The 21,736-nt window shown below is 45.0% G+C and overlaps 1 protein-coding gene across 1 annotated transcript in view; it reads right to left on the bottom strand.

Annotated features, from left to right (window-relative positions):
• The window catches only part of LOC135371437 (venom metalloproteinase antarease-like TserMP_B), a 148,548-nt gene that overhangs the window by 20,749 nt on the left and 106,063 nt on the right, over positions 1–21,736 (bottom strand). Inside the window, exons 6-9 of the mRNA XM_064605490.1 lie at positions 21,099–21,220; positions 20,793–20,867; positions 20,557–20,699; positions 19,819–19,868 (exon numbers count right to left, since the gene is read on the bottom strand). Coding sequence (XP_064461560.1) covers positions 19,819–19,868; positions 20,557–20,699; positions 20,793–20,867; positions 21,099–21,220 — 390 coding nt within the window. The remainder of the gene's footprint in view (positions 1–19,818; positions 19,869–20,556; positions 20,700–20,792; positions 20,868–21,098; positions 21,221–21,736) is intronic.

Below are 21,736 nucleotides of genomic sequence, written 5' to 3'. Positions count from 1 at the left end.
TCCGCTGGCGGAACAAAAATAAACGTACTGAACTCCCAGAAGACGTGTACTTTCGGCTTATTGCACGCGAAAAGGAAAATGATCCTGTGTACTATTTCCAGGCACCGTTACTTGAAGCTGCTGGCGGCTATAAGAAACTGAGCAAGCTCCGTGCGCATATGCCCACTGATGTAACCTGGAGGTAAGTTATCTTACTGATGTGTTAGATTTACTTCTTTGTCCCACTTCAGTGCTTCAAGATACTGAATGCTAAATCGTTCTGCTGTAAATTTTGTATCCTAGGTGTAAGGACCTAAGAACATGCGTATAGGACATATGATGTGCTTCATATGCGTATGTACTTGTCGATGTGGTGTTACTTGTACGATGTCGTGATTGTTGAACATGTTTTACGTGTTCTTGACGCCTGCCTAATTTATTCGTTTCCAATCTGCTCCAGCAGCGGTGGTCACTTCTGGGCACACCATCCTTCCTGGCCAAGTCGTGTGGAAATGCATCCAAGACACGCTTGGCCTTGGATCACTTGCTGAAAGAAGGCCCAGGAGGGGGTATCTCTTTTGCATGGTTTCTCGTGACACAGAGTGAGTATTTCAATTTTCATCATCAATTGGTCTTGCATCACCTTATCTTTTCAATCCTTCACTCTGCAACAGCACTCTTCAACCTAGAAACTGATATTATTCCGGCTAATTTTATTTAGCCGTTTGTACCGCCGTTCTTTAGTGACTGTAACACATGCTTGTAGTGTTCATAACTTAAATGTCACACCTATGTCTCGAAAGGTAAAACATAAGGAGCTGGTGTCCCTTATAACTTCACATGAAATTAGGGTATTGTTGGGTTGGCATGCTGCTTGTCCACCCTTGAACATTAGCATTTCTTTGCGATTGAAATCGCGCCTTTTTACCCACTTAGAATTTGAGGCAATAAGTGCATAGCATGATGGATAATGTTCGGTGTCCCTCTCCTTATGTTTTGTCGGAAACAAAGTCGTTGAGTAAAGCTACTGGTCGCTGGCTAGTACATGTAGCTCCATATCTTAATATATTGAGAGCTTCTGTTTCCCCCAAGCAGTAAGAAAGTGTAGTACCCTCTGTAAGGCTGGTGCACCGCGATGCTGTGCTCTGCTCGCCATAGTATTTATTCCTCCAGAATGCAAGAAGCATTACAGAGTTGTTTGTTTGTTATGACTATAGTCTAAAAACTCAGTAGTAAAGGAAGTCCGCTCTGGTCTCAAAATGTTGTACTGGTGTGACGTAATTGCAGTGTGCTGTTTTAAATTGATTTGTGGGTAAAATGGATGCGAGGCAAATGGGGAGGTGGTTCCAATCATGATTTCTGCGCGGAACAAAGAAATCAGTGTTAGATTCAACATCGAAATTGTGTGCTTCCTCTCTTTTTTTTTGTTTTTTTCGGTGATGAGTAGTACAGGTGCGGGACGTGCATGTGGCAGTATGAAGGACATTAGGGTGCAGCGAATTTATGCGGTACATATTTTATGAAAAGAACACTACTCTGCTGCATGGCGAGATTTGTGCAGTGATTTGCTATAAACTAACCATCTCATTCGTGCATACATCACCCGTGGCACTAGTCATCAAAAGTAAAACTATATACTTGCTTCACCAAAGGCGTTATTGATTCTTTTATTTAACACATAACTTGTGATTGGAACTACCTGTTGAATTGCTTGGCATGTATTTCCTGGAATAATCTCAGTGACATTTGTGACTCAAGCATGGTTATTTTGAAACAAAACATATTCTTCTTTACAATTGTAGACCACATCTGTAATCACAAACACTCGAACAGCATTTCGTCTTCATACAGTCACTCCACCCAAAATCATCAATATCTAACAAGATTTAAATCAAATATGTACTACCCAAATCTGAGTGATTTAAGACCTTTATGACCAGTATAAGACCTTGAGATATTTCTTCACCTGCATTGGAAAGTACTCAGCCAGCACCATAAAGGTGTGTGTGAGAGAGAGATTATGCGTTTAATGGCCACAAATGCCATAGAGCGCCAAAACTATGGTGTCTGTACTGCAGGTTTTCCGTCCATTTTAGTCCAACCGCCATCTGAATTAATCAGGTGCCACCTGAAATAATCCGAGCTCCATTCAATTTAATCTGGGCGCCATCTGAAAACAATTCAGATGCTATTTAATTTAATCCAGGTACCATCTGAATTAATCCATGGTGTTTTTAAAGGTCAGCTATGCCAATATCCCAAATAGTCGAAGCGGTTGTGATATTCTGAAAGCCCACATCCAGCTCTCCCCAAAATGCACCTTCATGCTCTCAGTTCGGTACAGTACCATGTCAAAAAAATAGATAATTCATTCCGAAACACACATGGGCGCAGCCATTTTTATGACGTAGATGCATCCGAACGGGCATTGTGACGTGTACGCGCCTTCGTACTTGTCAGTGGATTTCAGCTACGGCTTCTCGCGGCTTCACGTATCAGTGCTTGAAGATGGCGGACAGCCGGGTTCCACCGTTCCGCGATAAGTAAACAGCGCAGCAGCTGCGAGCTCATTCGCGAACCAACCTCTGTGCAATGTTGTGACTGGGATTCGTCGTTTGTGTTTTGTGAGCACGTACAATTTGTATCAAGTCGATTCTGCGTTAGCCCCTTTACAGCACTTGCCCATTGTAGAGACTGACGTTTCGACAGCCGTGTTAGCAAGAAAATGCTGACAGCGTTTTATTCCTGCAGGAAAAAATTGTGCTATGTATTTGAGAAACCGCATACTGCTATGGGACAAGTTTTACGTACAATTTATCAATGTGCAACAGCGTCGACGATGGTATGTAACGACGAGAGACGTAAAACGAAATACAAATAACATTTTAAACTTTTTGTGGGATTCTGTGCATTTTCCAGAAGCTTTCTTTGAATCACAACCCCACGCTGCGTTGTGTGGCACGCTATAAACTACTGCATTTTATGTCTAACATCTGGATATTGTTTGTAATGAGCACCGTCGCACAAAAACATGCACACGAAAGCTCCAGTAGCCATGTGGTTGCACACTATCCAGACGCAAAAGAAGTACTAGAGCACATATTTCCACTTAGAAATGGTGTTTTTAGAAATGTGGTGTCTGAAGAGTTAGGGCATAGCATAGATACTAGAAATCAGGTGCACCTTATCCTTCTGTAGAGTGCTCTTTCAATTCACAACTCAGCCCATGGGGTGTAAAAGTGTTAGAGGCAATTATGTGACTTGTCGTCCTGGGTGACATCACTGGCCATCCTCGGAATTAATTCCGTGCTCAGGAATTATTGTACAAATCAATTTATATGTAGGACATGATAAGCAATATGCAAGTTGCAACCTTGTCTGCAGCATTCTCGATGGCCTCTTACCTTTACAGTTTGAGACACGTTACCAAACCATTTAAAAAGGGCACTCTTACAGGGGCCGTGTAATTTGAGTTTTTAATTTATAAAAATATAAGTATACAATATGTAATATGAAATTTATATAAAATAAGAAAATAAGATTTATAAAAAGAATTTATAAAAATAAATAAAAAGCTTCATGGAAGCAATCCGTTAGCATACCCATTGCACATGAAGCACATGCTTGGACATCATCTAATTAATCTTCTGAACCATATGTGTGGCTTCATACGAAATTTTTTATGCGCATGCTCTACCTTTCTATTCGTACATGTGCACACGAATAACAGTGAATATATGTGAAGTGGCAAAAAGCAATGCTAGACTATACCATCATTGTGCCCTCTTAACTTTTCCACATTTATGTCTAGTGAACAGGGATTATCTCACTAGAAAAGAAAACATTTGTGCATTGTTTAGCAAGCAAATAAATATATTTATTTACATTTTCCATCAATCAACAATGTTGTGACCTGGTGCAAATATTAACGTCAACAAGGAAAGTACTTATAAATTATTCCTATGTGCTCAACTATATGACAATTCTGTTTTTGTACCTCAGCACAGTACAGTTAACAAACTCAAAATTCACAAACACACACAAAAATTAACAAACTGCACAGCATTATAAATCTTAAAGTATCTCAAGAGGGTATCACATAAAGCTCCAATAATAGACTGTGCAAACAAAGCTCCAAAAAACAAAGTACTTCAAGAAAAATCTGAATAATCGGTTGTCGTTGTGATATGTACTACTATGCAGAGTCCATGAATGGAACATGTACCTAATTGCATTGCCTCCATGTGAGCACTAGAACAGGTAGCTTTTTAGTCGCTCTTTTCGTGTTTTTCTATTGTCTTTTTTGTTTTCTGTTTTTGCAATAGCAAGCATGGCCATAGTGAAACACAAGCAGCCAAGGACAAGATGAGACATCTGCAATGCGACTGCTAGCTCTAAACTGATATATTTATTAGCAGACTCTGGAATATACACATATATGCTGCTCAGCAAATGACAATTTAACCAATAGAATAATAGACGAGAAAAAAGGGTTATATACCTTCCCCTCTCCTCATTCTATTTCACAGGCAGCCCTAGTATCATTCTGCGTGTGTCCGTGCATTCCCTTTGAGATAACGTATCTCAGACAGAAGCAAATCCAACAGCGGACTGCTTACACATAGAACTGTCTTGGATTTCTCTAACCACTTGTTATTTAACCGCTGCCTTGAGCTGTGTGTTCTGGAAATTTAGGCAGCATCCAGAGTCCCTGCAATGTGTTGCCATGTTTCTCGAGGGCATCAAAAGTCCATCCTTGGCTGCCTGTGTTTCACTATGGCTCTCAGATACAAACTACCCATTTCAACACAGTAGAAAACACAGATTTGTAAATAGCATCTGTTGATTGCACTGTACATACCCCCCATATAAAGGATCATAGTGGATACTACATCTCGTGCGATAATGTCAGGGACACAAAAAAAGCTAGATTTGAAACCACTCTTACGTCGTAGTAGTAGTATTTGTGTGAAGCTACGCAATTCCTGTCCTGCAGATAATTTAAACCATATGTTTCATCTGCCAGCGTGATGATCCCCTGAAAAGTAATTCACACTTGGCGGGAACTACCGGTTCTGAAACCTATCCCTGACATGTCTAGCCATCAGGGAGGAAACCCAAGGGTTGCGGTGGAAAAGTCAAACACACATGGGCTATGTTCATCTCTGTGTATCAGCTGCTCTGGCTACTAAGAAGAACATGTTCCAAATTACTATAACATGGCTTGACACGATACGCCGGCGAAAGCTAACCAATAAAATTAGTAGTTAAATGCACAATACGTAAACACTTGCCATAACATGACAGTTCCCTTTCTGCATTTATGCGCTACCATTCAACCCACATAAGCAATGTACTGAATTTTTTTAATAGCATTACACGTCGTTTGACAGAACTTGAACAAGATTATATAGCACACGATAAAAGTAGAGTGAACATAATGTGCAGAAAAAATGGCTAGGAAGCAAGCGAGCTGATGAAGATGATGCGTATGTAAAACCCCCGAGTCTAGAGAACACAGAGGGACGTGTTCGTGTCTCTCCCTTCGTGTTCCCTAGTCTTGGGGTTTTACATCATGCATAATGTGCAGCTTTCCATTCACGCTTAATGGCCGTAGCAGTAATGCATGAAGGCCACTGCTAAGTTGTGTTGAGAAACACCACTTTATGTTTGCCATGTCTAAATGAAACGTACCTGACCTGATCCAAATTAACCGTTCTGAGTCTGGAACACACAAAGAGAAAAACGCAACACACGCCACAACATTAACAGATAGGCAAATGAGCTGTGGCGAGCTCCACCTTGGGACAAAGTCAACAAGTAATCCACCAAAAGTCAATGAGCGCCTGAAATGTAACATCTCTGACTGGTAGCAGGACGGTCCACGTTCAATTCCTACTGCTAGCACTGACTCGCTTTTTCATGAATTATTTGTTGAAGTTTCGATGTACTTGAGAACCATTCGTCAACCATTGTATCCTCATGAGGTGATGAGGGTTTGTCATCCCAAAGAGACTCCCTTTCTGGCATGTGTCCTTATGGATGCTCATCACTGTAGAAAAAAAAAGAAGAAAAAGCATTTAATGACAAGAAATGAATAGTCGTATTTACTGTATAATGATTGTGCACAACAGAAAGAAGACTTTCGCACAGAAGGCTGTACTTCTTGAGGTCTAACATCAAGTTACAAAATTCCAGAATATATGACATGTTGTAAGGTAGAGAATAAGTAGAGTTATTGAGTTGTCGAGTTGAGTTCAGGGGGGAGTTGTACCCCCTTTTTATTTTATTATATATGATTGTATAATTATTTTTATGTCTGTACCAACCCTCGCTCTCTACATTACAACATGTTTTATATATTCTGGGATTTTGTAACTTCATGTTAGACATTAACAAGAGCAGCCTTGTGCAGGAAAGTCTCGTCTCATTAAAATTTAGATGTCTCAACAGTCTTTCTGTTGTGAATCTCTATCGCAGCATACCTGCACATTGCTGTTCTACGGACTGTGACTTTGCAGTAAGAGTATGGACTTTGGGTAAAAAGACTACACAGCACTGCTCAGGTATTTTTGCCTATCGAACAGTATGTATGTATGCAGTATGCACACAGTATTTGTGCACCGGACCCACTAAAAATGTAGTGAATGTGGCATTGCCCATGGTAATGCACCAAGTTGAACACAATTATTGTAGAATCCAGGTATTTTAGCTTACATGTCAAGCCAGTACCACATCCAGTGTGAAGTTGTGACGAATAAATAGTTTCCATTTTTCTTAGCTCTCAGAACACAGACAGTGAATTAATAAGAGTAGACAATGTTAACATGAATTCTGGGCTATTCTTCAATTAAAGATTCACAGATAGTAAAGGCACCTTCCTCAATGGATGTTGATGACATTGAAAATTCTAAAGCGTTATCAGAGGCAACATCAGCTTCGGTGTGTCAAAGGATTGTATGTCCAACAGTAATCCAGCTAACAGTAACAAAAATGTGCAAAAGACAAATTAACTGAACTAATGTAACGTAGCTTCTATATCAGACAGTGAAGCTTGTAACACCCCATCCACAGGAACCAGTGTCCAGACAGCAAAAGTGCTTGAACTGGGAGATAGCAGCTAATCGTAATGGTGACCATTGTTTTCCACCCTGAAAGCGCAGGTTGTAACTTTGAGGGGACATGTAAAAGTGGTGTCAAGATGTCTGCATGCGAGTGCACATGAAAAGTTGAACATAGGTGAATACTCAAATTACAACATCACATTGTCATACCTGTTGGTGGAGGTAGACTGCAACTAACGTGTCAGCAATTTCCTCATGCACCAAATGCAAGCCAGATCATGCTTCACTTCCGCCTTCAGCGTGCACCTGTGATAATTCAGAAGTTAGATTATCAATACTATTGTGTTGTTAATCGTGGTTATGTCAGAGTAAGCGCAGTAGGACAGCTGCACTCGATTCATTAAGCTTGCTATTTTTTGTATCTCAACCTCGACTTACCTTTTTTGCTCTCGTTTTTTTGTCGTGATCCTCCGTGGCACGTTCAAAATGTTGTGCGTCGGGCACCTCAGATTTTCATCAGACGATTTCGTGCCGATATTCCAAATTGCCTCTGGAGTCACGCGTAACCACATTCGTTGACGAAATCCTTGGAGTGGAAATTACCACTGTCAGCCAAAAGCTTCGCACTGCTTGGTCTTTTGGCAGCTTATAATAGGTAACACTTGAATGCTCAGATGAATTGTTCTAACAGCGGAGCACAGTCGCATCTTCGACAACTTCGCCGTGGCACATCGCGTATCATATCGCTCCAGCCCATAAAAGGCAAGGTCAGAACAAGGAAGTGCACTTTGCAAACGACGCCGTGCCGAAAAAAAAATATTCACATGCTTTGTTTCCGGCTTAGCAACAACATAACAGCTGTTCGCTTATGTACGATGCACAGAGGACGAAACGAAAGAAGCCAAGCGGCCAAGCCAAGAGTCCATGCCAAGCCAAAGACAGATAAACCGAGAGCAGTGACGTCGGTGCGCCCGTGGGCAGGGTTTGCCGACAGTCTGACGTCCGGGCGTGGGAACTAAAAAAACTGTTTTCTAAAAAACTACGAACAGTTGGAGCAAGATATTTCGCACACATATTCAGTGTTCGGTAATTAACACACAGCGCGAGTATCGCTCAGTTCTGCGGCACTTCAAAATCGGCATTTCTGACCTTTAAGCACCGTGTACTCACACGAGGGACATCCCCGCAGAATATTCTACAGACATGTAGTGCAAGGAAAAGTAAAATGCTGCTGATGGGACTTAAATTCTGCTGCGTCTTATGTTGAGCATTCGCACGGCGCCGAGATATCGAACGTTAAAGCGGAAGCATAGCAGACGACACCATTGGTCATGTCGTCTGCTACAGAATATCTTCTGACTGAGCTGCAGGATATTCCACATGGTTAGAAGAGCACGAAAAGGCATGACTCCCATAGCAGACGACACCACTGGTGCTGTCGTCTGCTACAGACGGTCTTCCCACTGAGCTGCAGGATATTCCATGTGGTTAGAAGAGCACCAAATGCATGACTCACATAGCAGACGACACCATTGGTCCTGTCGTCTGCTACGGAATATCTTGTGACTAAGCTGCGGGATGTCTTTCCGTGCTCTTCAAACCGCAGAGGATATCCTGTGGCAGAGTCACAAGATATTCCTTTGCAGACGACAGGAAAACTGGTGTCGACTGCTATGAGCGTCATGCCTTTTCGCGTTCTGCTAACCCCGTGGAATATCCTGCAGTTCAGTCAGAAGACATTCTGTAGCAGGCGACAGCACCAGTAGTGTCGTCTGCTATGCGAGTCATGCCTTTTAGCGCTCTTCTAACTGCGCGGAATATCCTGCTGTTCAGTCAGAAGATATTCTGTAGCAGACGACAGCACCAATGGTGTCATCTGCTATGTGAGTGGTGGCTTGTCGTGTTCTAACCACGTGGAATATCCTGCAGTTCAGAAAGAAGATATTCTGTAGCAGACGACAGCACCAGTTGTGTCGTCTGCTATGTGAGTCATGCCTTTTTGCGCTCTTCTAACTGCGCGGAATATCCAACAGTTCAGTCAGAAGATTCTGTAGCAGACGACAGCACCAGTGCCGTCGTTTGCTATACTTCCGCTCCAACTCCCAATATCTCACCGTCATGCGTATGTTCCACATAAGACTCGGCACAACTTCAGTTCCATCAGCAGTTTTTTTGTTACTTTGTTTTGTCCACTAAAATACTCTACGAAGATGTCCCTCGTGTGAACACACGGTTATAGTGCTTAAAAACACCATGGATTAATCCAGATGGCACCCGGATTAAATTGAATAGCATCTGGATTTTTTCAGATGGTGCTCGGATTAAATTGTATGGCGCTGGGATTATTTCAGATGGTACTTGGACTAAAATGGACGGGAAAACCTGTAGTGACACCATACTGAATGTGTAAGGTGCAGAGGTGCGTGCATGTGGAGCTGTATTCCAATGGTAGCAGCTGTCGTACTATCCTGCATTTTGTTTCTTACAGGAGTATACCGTGTATCAGCCCTGCAAGGGCAGCAAGCTGATGAACCGAGCCACAACCTTCGAAGAAGTTCTGGGGATTGTTTCGAAAACAGCAGAAGTGTAAGGAAACGTTTTACTTGGTAACCAGATACACTTAATGTACTTTGCAACTCTAAGATGTTGTTGATCGCTGCAGATTCAACCACACTTCACAGATTTTTCCACTCTTTCTCTGTATGTACAATAAATGCTCGATCCTCTACTCTATGACTTGTGTCACACATTACTGCATGACTTGCAATTCCATTACAGGAAGACACACACAATTACACATCCTACGGTGCTGTTTCCACATTTGTGGGAATCAATGCACTCCACACTTCATCCAAAAGCCGGCTCTCTCAGGTGGTCGTGAAAATTACGGGAAAGAGCGTGCAACATAGCTGCCATTAAAATCCCTGTAAATTTTACGGCTACATTTTTTGTAAGACACCGTAACTTTCACGGGGAAAAACCAGCATTCTGGTTACATGAAAATTGCCGTAAATTTAACGGGCGCCCTTTCCAAAAAGGGCGCCCAACGGCAATCCCTGGCACAGCCGTTTAGAGAGAGAGTTTGGCCATTAAAAGGAGCCTAACTTATACCGCGTCATGCGACGTCACGGCTGAACGACCTCTCGCAATGTGCTCTTGTGTTGTCCAGTTGTCAACCAGTCGGCGACGTCATGTTGATGCGAAGCGCAGTTCACCATACAATGGGGAAGACACGTCCGTGTCGCGTCCTCCGAGAACCCTTCGTTCTTGAATCCTTTCAGTTTGGTAACAAATCCCCCCCCCCCCTTAAAGGGAGACTCCGGGACAATCCAAATCTAATATAATGTCCGTGTAAATAAGTTCGGTACATTCTTCCAAAGTGAGAAGTATAAGTGGTTTGGCAATCAGGGACGCGGTAGTTGCCAAAGGAGCTAGGAAGCTCAAAACGAAACTGACCTTCTGGAGGTTCCCTCTACTACCTCCTGTATCATGAGTGACGTCACCGGTAGTCTCGTGCGGGCCACCAGCTGTTCTTCGGGCACGCGTTTTGTAACTTCTTCGTGTCGCATGGATGATCAGTCGTCTGCTTCCTTGATTTCGTTCTAAAATATTTGCCAGCGGTAAAAGCAAAACCTACACGAAAGCCGTACACGAGGAATACCGGTGAGGTGAAGCCCAGTGTTGCTGGACTGCTTTTCCGTGGAGGAGCGCCTAATCACTCGAAGGAAAATATTCCTTTTCTAATTATCTGTGCCACTTGAGGATGAGAGATTGTATTCACTGCAAATATCTCACGGTACGGATTGATGTCGCACTGTTACCTCAACACGTTTGTGGTGCGGAATCTCCCTTTAACATAGGCGCCAGTGGGTCATAAGCCGGCGATTGCGGTACATTGTATTGAGCGCGACAATAGCACCTGTGGACTAGCCGGTGGAGTGCGTCAAAAGGACGCCTATCTGCTGGCTGATAAGCGGATTTGGCTTGGATTGAGGCTTTTTGGGTGGTGCAACGGCGACTCTGACGTCAATACAGGCTCCTCCTGTGAAGCGGCAAAAGCTCAAAAGATGGCCAAACTCTCTCTATATACGGCTCTGGTCCCTGGCAGGTTGGTTACACAGTCAAACTGGAAATGAAAAAAAAAATTGAATGCACCATCTCAGCAGCGCAAATAAGCGTTTAGTCGTCTGTTTGCAGGGTTTCTGCCTGCAACGGGAGGTTGGAGGGTGGTGGGAGCTACTGATTTGCCTTGCGCTTGGCGCAAACTCGGCACGCGACTACTCCATCCACAACCACCCAGAACTGCCAAAGCGGCGGAACGGGGGAGAGGGAGAGATAGATGAGAAAGGGAAATCCTCGCCAGCGTCATGTACGACGCAGGGAGACAAAAAACAAACGACTACTCAACGGCCGCCCAACGATTGGCCCGACGCTAGAGGTCACGTGAGTTTTCTAAAAAAAAATAGAATTATACTACGCATCCACCCGCCTGCCAATTTTTGCCATTGATGGCCTTCGACTGGGAGCTCCATCTTCAATCTGTTGTGTCCTTCAGAAAATGCCTTAAACCACCTGAAAACCTGAATCATTGACAAAACATTGTCTCCATAGGCCTGCGGAAGCTTTGTGAAAGTTTCTTTCCCACTGTTCCCGAGTCTCAAGGAAAACTTGATCGCACAAGGTCGCTCGAAATTTATGCTGCTCATTTCCAGAACGCACTGGAAAAAACCTGTTTACAAAAAAAATAAATAAAAATGAAAAGAAATCTACAGACAACCAAATGACTCAACGGAGTACAAACTTGTACTAGCGGCGCATCACATCTTAACCTACCTTCTCTCCAAACCTGAGGTCACCAGTTTTGCCAGATCGAAAGCTGCGCTACTAGTCTCATGATTTTATTTATACACCTCGTATGTCCTCGTTGACCTAATTCACGAGAAAATTCAACCGTATATCTATTTTCAGGCAATATCGACCCCGCAATGCAAGTAGCAAATGACTTGAGGACGTCTGGGGATTGTGAACCAGTGTCTGAAGAAACAAATATCACTTGCCGAAAAAAAAAAGAAAAAAAAGACAGGGCACTCTACTTTATCGCGAGGTTTGCGAAATCAAACTTCATCTGGAACAGATACACGAGTAATGCTTCAACTTATATGTCACAAAAAGTGCAAAGGTTTATACAAGGAAGACAAAAGGCGCATGAAGGTGTGGAAGCCTCATCTGCATCGCATTGGAACTCCGGCTCCTGCCCGTTCCACGGACGTTTCAGATAGGGTTAGTCAGACTCCGTTCGTCACCTGCCATCTGTCGTCGTCATCTCTCACCGTTTCTCTGTACCTGCCATTTTTCTGGGCCGCCGATCCTCTGCTTTGGTCGTACAAGTTGAAGCATAATGAGGCACTGCACATCACCGACCATTGAATTTGGTCACGTTCTTGCCCGGAAGTGGCACTTGAAATTGGTGACTTAATCCTTTCACCACCTACGGAACGATCTTACGACGTATTGAAGCAAGAACTTACCCGCCGCACCTCGACGTCGGAACAACGCCGATTGCAATAGCAGCTTCATGCCGAACACCTCGGGGACCGGAAACGAACACAACTACTACTGGGCAATAATACTGCTGACACTACGCTTCTGACGCAGTTTTTCCTGCAGTATCTGCCAACGCAGGTTCAGGTTTTCCTGGCAGCTGCTGGTAACGTCACTCTCGAAGAGCAGGCTCGTCTTGCTAATAAGATTGTGGACCTTTCGGCTCGTGCCAGTCCTCCATTGATTGTTCAGACTACCTCGTTTCCTCCAGCTGTCACGACTAAGAAGCATGCCATGACACGGTACGGGCCCTTACCCCCTCCTGCTGACCCTCTCTTTGCCAATGTTTCCGCACTCTCTGCGAGCGTACATCAGCTTCCCGCTTCTACCAACAACCTTACTCAGCCGCTGGGCGCTATCGTCACTCATGCCCGCCCCCGTTCTTCGAGTCCACTTCATTACCGCCGTCCAACCCCTCGGATCTACTCAAGCCCTCGAGTCTGTCCCCTCGTTGACCGCAGCCTGCTGGTACATACTGCTGGTACCAGCCCTGCCTCGTCATCTTTCTCGTCAAGGACTTTTTTGAGATCACTCTACCCCTCAACCAGGAAGCTCCCATCCAACAACTCACAGCATCCTCACTGTTAATCCACCTGTGCACGCCCGACGATTACCACCTGATCGCCTTGCCATTGCTCGAAAGGAATTCCAGTACATGCTGAAGATAGGCACTGTGGAAGTGAATGATGGGCTTCGCAATTGCACATCGTCCCAAACAAAGAGCCTGGAGAGGCCATGTGGCAATTATCGTGCTCTGAAACACCGTTCCTGACTGAGGTCGCAACATTCCCCACATCCATGATATTGCATCTTCTCCGCGCCAAAGAATTCTCCAAAGTCGACTTGGCCAAAGCGTATCATCAGATTCCACTCGACGCAGCCAGCCAGCATTCCAAAGACGGCCATCATCACACATTTCAGCCTGTTCGAATTCACCTGTGTGCCGTTCAGCCTCAGGAATGCTGCGCAGACCTTTCGACGGCTTATTCACTCTTGGCATGCTTATTGGTGCACGGCATGCTTATGCTTGACGGCTTATTCACACGACGACCACCTACGCCAACTTTTTCAACGACAACGTGAACTTGGCGTCGTTGTCAATGCCTCAAAATGCGAGTTAGCCGTTAGGAGGCTGCAGTTCCTGGGACACATCATCGACCGGCAACGGCATCACGGTTCTCCCTTCCAAAGGCCTCCATGACTTTCCCCAGCCCGTTCCTCGCGGAAAATTGCGGGAATTCCTCGGCCTCGTAAATTTCTTCGGGTGAATTATCCCTCGTTGCGCTCACACGTTGATGCCATTAAAGAACATCCTGGCCTGTCCGCAATTATACCCCATCCTCTGTTTTCGAAGCCTTACCCCACAGCTGCCATCACAGACATATACAAAGCCATATCGCACACGCAACGCTACTCGCTCATCTGATACCGGACGCGCCACACTTCCTCGTGACGGATGATTCAGGTACTGCTGTTGGTGTAGCTCTCCATCAGCGCACATCGGAGAATACATACACTCCTCTGGGTTTCTTTTCATGCAAGTTGTCTGCTGCCAAAGCACGTTGCAGCCCTTTAGGACGTGAAATACTTGCCATGTACCTCGCTAACCGCCACTTCCGTCGTTTCCTTGAAGGTCGCCCTTTCACGGTCTTCACCGACCACAAACCTTCATCCACGCCATTCATGCTGCTTCGCAGAACTACTCTCCCAGTGAATTGCGTCACCTCGGTTTGATCAGCCAGTTGACGACGTATTCAATAGATTTCGGGATACAAGAACGCGGTTGCTGACACTTTGTCTTATCCGACTCTCAGGAAGCTTCTGGCGTCACGCTCATCGAATGTCAGCAATCTCTACCCCGGTGACCTCGCTGCTGCCCAAGACGCTGCGCCGACGAAGAGCTCCACTATATCACCACCACCCAGTCCTCCCTTGTGCTCCAAGAGCTCATTCCAGCTGGTACGAGCATACCCATTATATGCGACGTTTCCACCGGTACACTTCGTCCTTTCTTGCCCACGGCTTGAAGACCCACCGTATTCTACTAGCTGCGTAACTTGTGTCATCCTGGAATACGTGCCACGCAACGTCTCATTACATCCAGTCAAGTATGGCCGAGTATGCCTGTCGACATTCGACGTTGGTGCAAGTCGTGCATACCCTGCCAGTCCTCGAAGATAACTCGCCACACTGTCGCACCATTGACACCATTTGCTCCACCCACCATGATATTTCAGCAATTCCACAGCGACATCGTCAGACCACTCCCTCCTTCTCGCAACATCATCTGCGTGCTCACGTGCATTGATCGTTTCACTCAGTGGACGGAAGTGTGCCCTCTGCCTGTGCTGAGAGGGTAGCCCGTGTGTTTCTCGAAGTTTGGATCGCCCGTTTTGGACCGCCAGAAACCATCACCACAGATCGATGCGCTAATTCGCATCCCAGCTGTTTCGCCACATCTGTGCAGCCATTAGCGCGGAACAAATCCAAACAACTGCATATCATTCTCAAGCCAATGGAATGATAGAGCGATTCCGACGTCAATTGAAAGCTGCATTGCGGACTTCGGAAGATCCTACTCACTGGTGCGACCGCGTTCCGCCCATTCTCCTTGGCATTAGAACAGCCTACAAGCAAGACATAGTGTATTCTGCTGCTGAGCTGGATATGGTACGTCACACCGCGTCACCGTGCAGTTCTTCGTCTCATGTTCCCCTGTTGCGCCCGACGACGCCAGTGCATACGTCACCAGGCATCATGGGTGGAATCAGCCACCCACGTTTTCATCCGACATGAGGCCGTGCGCTGTCCTCTTCAGCAGCCCTAGGACGGCCCTTTTCCAGTCATTTCTCGACACGCCAAGCATTTCACCGTGGTCATGTCCGATCGACATGAGGACATCGGTATCGACAGGATAGAGCCCGCCTACCTCATCTGGTAAGTTTCCTCTCTCGCCACTGCTGCTCTCCACATCATTTGCCACCCACTCCCCTCCAGACCTCGTCTTCGTTTCGCAACTCACAGACTTCTACTCTTGTCTATACCTCATTGCTCGCACACATGGGTACCCTATCGGCAAGAGTCAAGGTGACATGTCCCGTCTATGGCAAGATGGATGTACAAGTCAAGACAACATACGATCATTATCATTGGTTTCTATCAGGTACGCATCGCAAAATTCCTGCAGTACGCGCCCTTGCAGTACCCCCCCCCCCTCTTTTTATGCTCCATAGCCCTGTAGTTACGTCGCTGTAGGCTACATACCTCACGACATTCTCAATGGCAGCTTCAATCATACGCAACCTCAATGTTCTGATAGTGATGAGGAGGATATGGGGCGTCGTATAGCTGGTGTTCTTGCGCCCATTACTGACAGATGTTACCCTAACCTTTCGTGACAGACCGCAATTTTGTTTCAACGAGTGTATGATGATGCAGTTATATTGTGACTTTTTAAATCTTTTGAGCACTAATTTTTATAGCCCAATAGGCACACACAATGACGAGCATTGTTCAGTGCGTATAGAGACTGTGCGACAAAACTGGTGGCGCCACGATGCGGCCGTCGGGTACTAGCACCGTTTACATGTGAAGTGCGAGCGGCCTTTTTGCCGCACTAGAACTGTTACACCGCTAACTGTGCAGATCCTTAAAGGAATTCTTCACTAGGGACAAGGTGTTTCATATCTCGTGATTTCTATGCTTTCATTACCACTGAGGGCATTAGGTTCGCAGCGTTCGTGACGTGTGTTCGTCCACTGCAAGAGGTGTGCACAACATGTATGTTTTATTCCTTTTGTTCTAGTTTCGATGAAACTGAATGAGGACCTGCAAAGTGATCTATGATTTACACTTCCGCTTTCGTGACGGCGAAACGCCGCTGGATACTCTGTCATGCACCGACCGAACGGCAACTTTAATTGAAGAGACCATTCATTGGGGTGTTTCATTACCAGGCCCCAGAGTCTTTCTCCGGGTAAACGAAACATAAAAAGGAACCCACCGAACAGGTTTTGGGTTTCAAAGTGATCGTGGCTCGGCTCATTTTTCACGGCTGCAGAGACGTCCGCAACCCCTAGCCCTAAAAACAAGTTATATAGCGGATGCTTCAACAAAAGTTTGAAGACGTTCGACTCTTTTCTTTTAACAAGAAGGTTAAGAACTCCTTCTGCATAACATCTCAGCCATGGAGAACGTGGTTCAGAAAAAAGCGCCTTCGAGAGATGTCGCAAACAGTGATTGTCGCATTTTTTTGCAGCTCAGAAATTAACCAGAATTTGTTTGTCATTATTCCACTTTTTGTTAGCAATATTTGCACAAGAGGCGTTTACAGCTTGTGCACATCTGTAAATAATGTAGGGCAGTATTTATTACCCTACATCTCATTTCCGTACATATGGCAAATCCTCATCGATTGAACCGATTTTCGTGGTCTCTTTAGGTTCGGGTGAAATAGGCTCCACTGGCGTTATATAAGATGCGGACAGGAAATATAAGGTCATCCCTTCTCTGAATGGTTCAATATGTAGACCTTTGTCCAACATTACCTTGAACACTGCACCGGCCTGCGGAGCAAGAGGGACGGCACCCTAGCGGCTCTAACTGGAATTATCTGGGGAGAGCGTTGAGGGCTGTCCTACTAGCATCACGGGGGTACCCGTCTGAGCCCTGGCGCTCTGCTTCGAACGGGCGATCATGGTTTTTACGAACACATCGCTTCAGTCTGCTTGTAGTAACTACGCGAGGAGTAACAACCGGGACTGGTGTACTTAAAAAGGGGGAAAAGGGGGAAACTATACTTAACGTTTCGAGCGGATGCTCTTCATTAGAAAAGAGGAGGAACAGGAAAATAGTGCCGGAGGATGTTAAACATACTGCCCCGCCCGCTAGAGGGCTGCAGGTGAACATGTTAAATAGGGCAGCATGTGTAACACCTGTCGACAGTTGATTAGAAACGAGTCTTTCGTTCTTGCCCGTTGGATGGGTAGTGTTCAGATAATGTATCAGGCGACTATCTTCCCGTTTTCGCGCGTTTGCGGAATGGAAACCGGAGCCGAGAACAATAACACGAATGTTATCAATAGTGTGGCCGAGACTAGAGAAATGTTCAGAAACCAAGGTTATGTGGTGGTTGCTGATACCTCCAGAAATTTGTAAATATACGAGCCGACGGTGTTCCTGGAAACTCTCATGAAGCTTTCGTTCCGTTTCACCTATATAGAGAATGTTGGGACATATCGAGCAGAAGATAGCGTAGACTACGTTAGTGGTTTTGCATGTGTAACGACCAGACGTATTAATGTACCGGGCCATTGGAACTATTAAGGCGCTGGTGGTTCGGGCCCACATGAGTACGTGTGAGGCAATGGGTGCCTGGCAAGCGAAAGTTCCATTTTGTGCATGGGCAGACTTTAGGCAGCTATGGACTAGGATACCTCAAGTTGGGGAGCCGTCTATAGGAAATGATAATATTCGCAGAAACGTGTTCAGAAGTGAAGAGGTCATCTGCACCAGATTTGATTTGGCCCATTAAGGGAGGGATGGCAGGGTGGAATCCAACTACAAGGGGAAGTGTGACCTTTTTTTGGATGATGAAGGATTAAGAGCCGCAGACCTGGTGATGGCTGGTGCTCGGGCTGATGCTCTATCACGAAGATGTGAGGGATATCCGCGGGCAATGAAAAAACGTTTCATTCTGGACAGCTGATCCTTGAAGTCAGAATCAGCACTCCAGATGCGGCGGAGCCGTAGAAATTGGGAAAAGGGGATAGCGTCTTTAACATGCCGTGGGTGGCATGAAGAATAAGAGAGATAATTGTGCGAATCTGTCTCTTTATAATAGATAGTGGTTTGTAGCGTGGAGGACGCAGCTGATATAGTAAGGTCAAGAAAGATAACCGCCTTCTGAGAAATTTCGTGCGTGAATCTCAAATCAGGATGGAAGTTGTTAAACGAATCTATAAACTGTTGGACCTCTGTGAGTGATAGCATGCTTGTAAAACCAAAGATATCGTCGATGTAACGTCTGAAGAATTCAGGTTTGGGCTTATCTTAGTAGGTGAAGAAACGTTCTTCAACAAAACCCATAAAGAGATTTGCAAAAGGCGGGCCCATTTTGGTACCCATGGCAACACCACATTTCTGCCTGTACACAGCCCCATTAAACTCAAAAGCATTAGCATTAAGGACGATTTCGGCCAGCCGTATGATTGCGTTAGTGGGGGGGGGGGGGGGATCTAAGACTGAACGTCCATCCAAGACGACTACGCGTGACTACGCGAGCTTGTGCCATCTGATATCGCTGTGAAGCGACCACTTGTGTCAAAATTCTCGTTTTCTTTCTGTTGACTGCATGGGAAAGGCTTCGTGCATTCAGATGCAACAATTCACAACAAACCAAGATGATTTCACGCGCATAAAAGACTTCCTCTATTCTTGAAGCAGCATCTACTGGAAATTAATTGTAAACGATCCATTAATCACTTCCTTCACAAGCACTATCCATTATTCCATCTCTGTCGTATCATTTTATTTCTGCTCTTACGGAACACTTGCCGTGGTTATGTTCATGTATGCGTAAGACACCAAAGGTTTCCATTGGTCCCCAACAGGAGTTCCTTCAACAGAAATCTATGCAGAACATCGAAAAGCCATCGCAAACATGTGATACAACATGGCGCATAACGTAGTGCGCTAAGCAACTGAATAAAGCTGCCATGCATTCGCATTTATTATTGTCCCATTGCTTTAATTCCGTTTTTTTTTCATAACAACTAATGTGATGCCACTGAATCCCATGCCAGTGACATTTTTGTTGACATAGCTGCTAATCGTTAATCAGATATAAGAGATCGCAATCACCCGCAAAAATATCGAAAGCAGACTAACGGTGAGTAGATAACAGCTGTCCACAAAAGAGTCACCGCCCGTTCGAAGTGCCGAGACGAGCACCCTTGTCACAGGGGTGCTCGTCTCGGCAGGACAACCCTAGCAGGACAACCCTCAACGTTCTCACCCCATAATTCCACTTAGTACCGCTAGGGTGTCGCCCCTGTTGCTCCGAAGGCCCTCGACGTGTTTAAGATAGGGTTGGACGAAGCTGTACTAATCATGGTGTCACAGGAAACATGTGCTGTATAGAGAGAGATGATAATAAATAAACATGACCACGCACCGTACACGTTGCATACGATCCTGTTGTTCTGTATGGCACACAGGTCTCTCCTGCACAAATCAAACAGTCAAACAGTTTGTAGACGTGACGATAGCTATGTTTCACTCCACGTTAAACAGCCAAAAAATGGTTTTGTATTAGGAATTTTTTGCGTGTATGTGTGTTTGTTTGTGTGTATTAATAAGGGCTAATATTCTAGTAAAACTGCATATTAAACGATATTAAGCACCGAAAATTTTCACGCGAAATCGCTGTTATTGACTATCACATTCAGGGATAATTTGGCAGCATGAGACTCGGGTACGCAAGCGTTTGCTCGGGTAAGTGGTCTCATTGCGCGTGCTCAGTACTCCAGCTGTGCTTGGCGTATCGGAGTCCCGCAGTCTATTTTTTCGAAAATAGCGATGGTACCTGAACTCACCCCAAATGAACGCGCGTTACACTCGTGTGGAAAGTAGAGCCACGGAAACAGATTAAAATAAACACGCGTGACTTAGTATAAGGTATCTTCAATAAGGATAATTCGGGAAAGCATCTCTTTGTTTTAAAATTTTAATTTTTTTGAATAAAAAAGGAGTTACAGCTATATAGCGCATGACTCTGCTACTTGCGCAATGAGTTGCGGTGGGGAGACCCTGTCCTAAACATTTCTCGCAGCGCCTTCGTTTGCGTCGGTCGGTATCATGTCATGGCCGAGAAATTTGCCCAGTTTTGGGCGGCATAGCGGCCTATACGCACCCTGTAATCAATGCCATCATATCCACTTGCTCGTACAACTCTGGCTGCTTGACCCTGTAATGGTTCCCAAAGCTGTACAGTGTTGAGGTAAAGTCGCCTACCGTAGTACCCCGGATTCGCCGTATGTATGGCTCATCGCGAACCTATTTTTGGGTCAGAAAACACACGACATTACGTTAGCTTTTCACACTTCTACGTGGAAAACGGTTATTATGACAAGGACCAAGTTAACTTACGTGGGAATTAAACGTGAACCCAATCACATGGATTCTTACTTTTATTGACTTGATTGTTTTATATCGCAGATTAATCTGAAAGAGAAGGGAAACATAAATAACTCAAACAACTCTGAAACATGACACTCAGTCGTATCGCACTCCACTGAACGTGTTGTTGTGAGATAAAATTGGCACTTTAAAATGTAATGTAGCCGTTTGGTTGACCGCAGCTAAAACGCTCCTTAAATCATCAATACAGGCTGCACAGCTGTTTCCGTTAGTGTTCGCGCAAAATGTTTATGAAGCGCATTCCAAGTTACTCACAGAATTCAGGGCGGCTCCGAAGTAAACGATAATATCAGTCGTATTGTAGTTGTACTGCTTCACATATGTCGAATCGAAGACGACGTGAACCTCTGGATCAAGCATCAGATCATTGCGTTCTTCTGTCAAAGAAGGAACGACAGAATACATAAAACTAAGATTCCATCGCCACGGTGGTAGCATCTCTTTGAGTAGGCCAGGTTCATAATATGGTCAATATGTTAGGTTAGAGTTGTTTATGGCAATGTATTGCTTCCAGCGGGCTGTTGGATAGTTTGTCCTTTTTCTTCTGTACAGTAATCTGCACGTCCCGTGTCTCGTGCTGAAGACGCTTGCTGTTCTGCCATTAAAGGTTTGGGAGCGTTGTCGTTCCCCATGTCCTGACCGACTTCAGTTCCCGCGGCTACGGTCACTTCATGCACTACAGGTTACCTGTTATGAACTCTTAAAGACAAAACGTGGCTTGCCTTCCGATGTGTCTTGTGAAAGGTTTGACCTTCTCCTCGCGTTAAGTCAAAATAAGAATCTCATCAACATATACTCCTACGATAATTTCTTCCTCGCGGTTCAAATAAACGGAAGGATCAGCTTCCGGTTTCGTTAGCCCCTCGCTCAGAAATTCATCCAGTCGGATGTTA

This window comes from Ornithodoros turicata, unplaced genomic scaffold, assembly GCF_037126465.1.
Source record: "Ornithodoros turicata isolate Travis unplaced genomic scaffold, ASM3712646v1 Chromosome11, whole genome shotgun sequence".
Lineage (NCBI taxonomy): Eukaryota > Metazoa > Arthropoda > Arachnida > Ixodida > Argasidae > Ornithodoros > Ornithodoros turicata.
Note: the sequence above shows the minus strand (reverse complement) of the source record. Positions and strands in the feature narration are given on the sequence as shown.